This window comes from Dreissena polymorpha, chromosome 9, assembly GCF_020536995.1.
Source record: "Dreissena polymorpha isolate Duluth1 chromosome 9, UMN_Dpol_1.0, whole genome shotgun sequence".
Classification (NCBI taxonomy): domain Eukaryota; kingdom Metazoa; phylum Mollusca; class Bivalvia; order Myida; family Dreissenidae; genus Dreissena; species Dreissena polymorpha.
Window position 1 is genome coordinate 58,516,103 of NC_068363.1, and position 5,488 is coordinate 58,521,590.

The following is a 5,488-nucleotide window of genomic DNA, read 5'->3' on the forward strand; positions in this document are numbered from 1 at the left end:
ATATATTTAGAAAGGACTTAAAGGACTTCAATCAAATTTGATATTCTAAAGGACTTCAAATGCCTCAAAGTGGTAAAGGGTTCATTTCAGACTACTACAAACGCCACACCCTTGGCAGAAATTAAAAACGTTTTTAATTAACAAATCAATAAAATTTAAAATACTCATTACTTGCAGGTCCCTTTAGCCAACAACAAAAGTATTAATATTCTTAAGTCTGATTTTTATTATTCACACACAAAATAATGACGTCACAAAACATTGCTATCTTCAATATTTAAAAATCTATGCTTTTTCAGAAATATACATGTATCTTAATAATAACCTGAATCAAGTTATGCTTTAAATCTCACATGAAATATAAGACAATTTAATTGACAAAACTATTATTTGGTTAATAGTAACAACAATATTTGGTCATTAAAATTAACAACGTACGGTAATGAAATTCATTTAGAATTATCAGCTTTTCATAACTTTGTTTCCAGAGGTGTTTCTATAATGTGACTGATCTTGAACAATAACTCCAGTAAATATATTGAAATACCTAACATTTAAAAATTCATTTTGCAGAGCATTAAATTGTTGTCCCTTCACTTCATATATCCCACTAAATTTCTGTAGTTTCTTATGTTTTATCTCTGCTGGACTGAAGTTTATTTTTCTGCGAAAAATACCATATCGCAACACAACAGCGATGAACTCATTTATGTCTTCCTTGTAGTACATCCGCAACACCATGCTCTTAGAAATTTTTGCCAAACCAACCAAAAATGTAAGAGTAAAAACAGAGAACACACATATAGTTTCCAGAGGGTCAATTGGTCCACTATTATTAATGGAAACACTCTCTCGTTGGATAGGGTCAGTATCAAGGATATTCTGAATTGCATATCCAGCGCCAGCGAGGAAAACTCCGCCTAGAATCCATACACACGGTATTCCTATTGTGTAATAGTTATGGTTAGTCTTAGAGAATACTAGGACAAAGTCTTTGGAGACTCCGTCTCGTTTGTGCTGTGATTTGAAGGAGCTCTCCAGGCCCGTCTTGAAAGTCACACCTCTAGTCTGTGATGGAACACACCATGGAGAGATCTTCCATACACCTCTAGTCTGTGATGGAACACACCTATGAGAGACCGTCCACGTCTGTCGGTGAACTACTGCAGAGCTTGTGTGCAAATATTTTGTCTACAACAGGAAATTTAATAGAGTAAAATCTAGTAAAATAGGGTTACATTTCTACATTATGTTAAGATAACTCACATCGGCTGGTTAACAAAGTTATTAATGATTATCAAATATAAAGTATTTTAACTAAATAAATAAAAAATTCAACATTTATAAGCCAAGGCAACTTCATTATAGTAGTCGTGTGATTACATCTTGTTGTATACAGAAATTATACAACCTATAACAAAAGAGCCTTATTCTGGGAAAAGTGGACATAGTAAATAGTGGACATAGTGCATAGTGGACATAGTGCATAGTGGACATAGTGCATAGTGGACATAGTGCATAGTGGACATAGTGTATAGTGGACATAGTGCAAAGTGGACATAGTGTATAGTGTACATAGTGTATAGTGTACATAGTGCATAGTGGACATAGTGCATAGTGGACATAGTGTACATAGTGCATAGTGTACATAGTGGGCATAGTGAACATAGTGGGCATAGTGAACATAGTGGGCATAGTGGACATAGTGCATAGTGGACATAGTGCCTAGTGGACATAGTGCATATTGACATAGTGCATAGTGTACATAGTGCATAGTGAACATAGTGTATAGTGGAAATAGTGCATAGTGGACATAGTGCATAGTGGACATAGTGGGCATAGTGTATAGTGGACATAGTGTATAGTGGACATAGTGCATAGTGAACATAGTGGGCATAGTGCATAGTGGACATAGTGCATAGTGGACATAGTGCCTAGTGGACATAGTGCATATTGACATAGTGCATAGTGTACATAGTGCATAGTGAACATAGTGGACATAGTGTATAGTGGAAATAGTGCATAGTGGACATAGTGCATAGTGGACATAGTGGGCATAGTGCAGAGGCGTATCCAGAAAGTTTTAAGAGGGGGGGCTCAACAGGGGAGGGTGCGGGAGGGGTGTCCCCTTCCGTCATCGATTTTTTTTTTAATGGCACCTTGAAATGATGCGATTTCCTGCTATCTAATCAGCATTTTCATGATAAAAGTGCATGTAAAACAAATAAGAGCTTGAGTTCACACATCAAGTGTGACAGACACACGGACAGACAGACACACAGGGGTAAATCAAATGTCTCTCAAACCACTTAAGTGGTGGGAGACATTATCTGTATCCATAACTTTTTTAACAGAGTTAGATGGGTGGACCTCTTATTTAACCTTGTTGGATATCCTACTAGGTCAACTTAGGTACAACATTAAAATGTTTATGTCCATGTCCCTATGAATGGAAAGCAGGCACACAGCGGACAACCTGTCCTGACCCATTGATGATCTTAGTTTTGTCTTAACAAGTCCTTGGGCACTGATTCTCCTTTCACACTCGCATGATGTGACAGGGAACACACATGATATGGACAAAACAGTGTAAATGATGGGGTACAGCTGGGAATCACAATGTGCAACAGAGCCCTGAAGGGTAGTAGGTGGGTTGGGTACACCTTTCCACCTAGCCTTCCATATAAAGTGCAACTCAGCAGGGAGGGACTGAGGGGAAGGGAGATCATCATTGAACCATTCAAGGTCACTAGCACTGATAGGAGAGGAGCACATTTGTTCAGTTATAAACTTCAATCCCATGGCTGCCTTAGTCTGCAAATCACTGAATTTGGTGTCCATTTCGTTCACAAAAGTGTCAACAAAGGGAGTCGTTAGGTTTCTTGTGTAGTTTAATTCGGTTGTTGCTGCCTCGATGTTGTCACGCTTTAAGAAAATGATTTAGTTTCATATAGCAAAGTAATTCTTCATTTTTGAGTCTTTTTTAATTTTAAAAACTATGGATGAACATCAAAGCAGTTAGCCTGATTTTTTAAAAAAATAAAAAATTAAATAAAATAAAAAATAATTGCCATTCATTAAGTGTGCAGTTGAATTTCACTGGCAATAACTTGTTACTCAAAAGGATTATCACTCTAAAGAGCTAATACCAATTAAATTCATCAAAGAAATTACCGAAAAAATAATTATGAATGTCCATTGCGTTCGTCTAAACTCTTTAATTGCTACAAATTGAAATATTGTTTTTCACAAGTCTCATGCGGCAGCCATTTGTAAACATTTATCTATAGCTAAATGTATGGATGAATGTATCTTCTTCAGCCAATCAAATAGCACAGTTTATTACTTACAGTCAATGAAGCGTGCACTTAAGCTGACGAAGGTTAGATCGTCTGTACACATGCCTGGGGGCTAATCACACAAATCGACAGCTGTTTATGGCTTAATTAGGGACATATGACAGGAAATACACAAGTGGATTGAAACTGTAAGGGGCTCATTTTTATTAAAAATCGTGTCTAGCCAGCCAGCTGGGGGGGGGCTTTAGCCCCCTAGCCCCCCACCTAAATACGCCTCTGTAGTGTATAGTGGACATAGTGTATAGTGGACATAGTGCATAGTGAACATAGTGAGCATAGTGCATAGTGGACATAGTGCATAGTGGACATAGTGCATAGTGAACATAGTGGACATAGTGCATAGTGGACATAGTGCATAGTGAACATAGTACATGTGAGTTAAGAGTCGTCCCAAATAAGTCTGTGCAGTCGATGCAGGCTAATCTGGGACAACGCTTTCCCTGATTTGTTTGTGCATTAAGCCCACTTTTCCCAGAACGTCGCTCAAATTATTTACCACATTTGAGAGTAGACAGGTCTGTTGAAGCTTCGCTAGTTGAATCATTCTTTACGACCACACAGGCGTATTCTGGAAGACATTGTTAACACACATAACAGTGATTGCATATGTTGATTTTTAATTTTACCGTAACTTTACAAGTGACACATATTTTATTTAACGCCCATTATATATGTATGTGAAATTCATTTTAATATGTAACATTTTTACACTCGCCCCCAGAAACCAAGTTTCAAGATTGCTATGTCAAATAATTCCTAACAAATGTATGTGGCAGAATCTGTGCAATGTCTAAATGGTTCATGCCAATGGCGCCTTGATTAGTATTTTTATATGAATTTCGGATTCATCAAATGTCCAAATATCAATAGCAGTGCTCCAGCTATAAGGCCAAAATGGAGGCGTACAGCACCCTGCTGAAACAAGGACCTGCCCTGCACCTTTTAACCCCAAAAATGCCCTTTTTATCAAATAACAAGGGCTGTTTGTAAAACATGCATGCCCCCCATATAGGCTGTCAGTTGTCGTGGCAGCCATTGTGTGAATACGTTTTTTGTCACTGTGACCTTGACCTTTGTCATAGTGACCTGAAAATCAATAGGGGTCATCTGCGAGTCATGATCAATGTACCTATGAAGTTTCATGATCCTAGGCGTAAGCGTTCTTGAGTTATCATCCGAAAACCATTTTTCTGGTTTGAGTCACCGTGACCTTGACCTCTGACCCGAAAATCATTAGGGTCATCTGTGAGTCATGATCAATGTACCTATGAAGTTTCATGATACTAGGCGTAAACGTTCTTGAGTTATCATCAGGAAACCATTCGGTGGACGGACCGATGGACGGACGTTATCATCCCGAAACCATTTTACTGTTTCGAGTAACCGAGACCTTGACCTAGTGACATGAAAATCAATAGGGGTCATCTGCGAGTCATGATCAATGTACCTATGAAGTTTCATGATCCTAGGCGTAAGCGTTCTTGAGTAATCATCAGGAAACCATTTATCTGAGTCGAGTCACCATGACCTTAACCTTTGACCTAGTGACCTGAAAATCAATAGGGGTCATCTGCAAGTCATGATCAATGTGCCTATGAAGTTTCATGATCCTTGGCGTAAGCGTTCTTGAGTTATCATCCGGAAACCATTTTACTGGTTCTAGTCACCGTGACCTTTACCTTTGACCTAGTGACCTGAAAATCAATAAGGGTCATCTGCGAGTCATGATCAATGTACCTATGAAGTTTCATGATCCTAGGCACAAGCGTTCTTGAGTTATCATCAGGAAACCATTCGGTGGACGGACCGATGGACGGACGGACCGACCAACCGACATGTGCAAAACAATATACCCCCTCTTCTTCGAAGGGGGGCATAAAAATTATTATTATATATGGAAAAATTTATTTGAAGTTCCCATATTTCAATTTTATTTTTACTGTGCTTAGTGTTTTATTAATTATAGAAACACTGTTTTTTATGAAAATACATATAAAACTAGAAATGGCGCTGCAGAGGCCGACGCGTATCCCCACGCCGAATGTTTGACCTAGGTGTGCCCCAGGGTTGGTAATGGGGCCATGCATAGCTGAGATTGACCGTATTGTCATAAGAGAAGTTCATCATCA

At 38.5% G+C, this 5,488-nt stretch overlaps 1 protein-coding gene across 1 annotated transcript; it reads right to left on the bottom strand.

Moving 5' to 3' along the window:
• Positions 1–202: 202 nt before the first annotated feature.
• On the bottom strand, positions 203–3,933 carry LOC127844427 (uncharacterized). Its single transcript, XM_052374640.1, has 2 exons — positions 3,856–3,933; positions 203–1,191 (listed from the first exon to the last, which is right to left on the bottom strand). Exons 1-2 carry the CDS (start codon positions 3,901–3,903, stop codon positions 463–465), a joined length of 777 nt encoding a protein of 258 aa, XP_052230600.1. The 5' UTR covers positions 3,904–3,933; the 3' UTR covers positions 203–462.
• Positions 3,934–5,488: the final 1,555 nt, after the last annotated feature.

Coding starts and splice junctions, on each gene's coding strand:
- LOC127844427 (XM_052374640.1), bottom strand. CDS start 3,903: ATGATTCAACTAGCGAAGCTTCAACAGACCTGTCTACTCTCAAATGTG. Junction 1,192..3,855: donor CCTGTCTACTCTCAAATGTG/GTAAATAATTTG, acceptor TTCCTGTTGTAG/ACAAAATATTTGCACACAAG.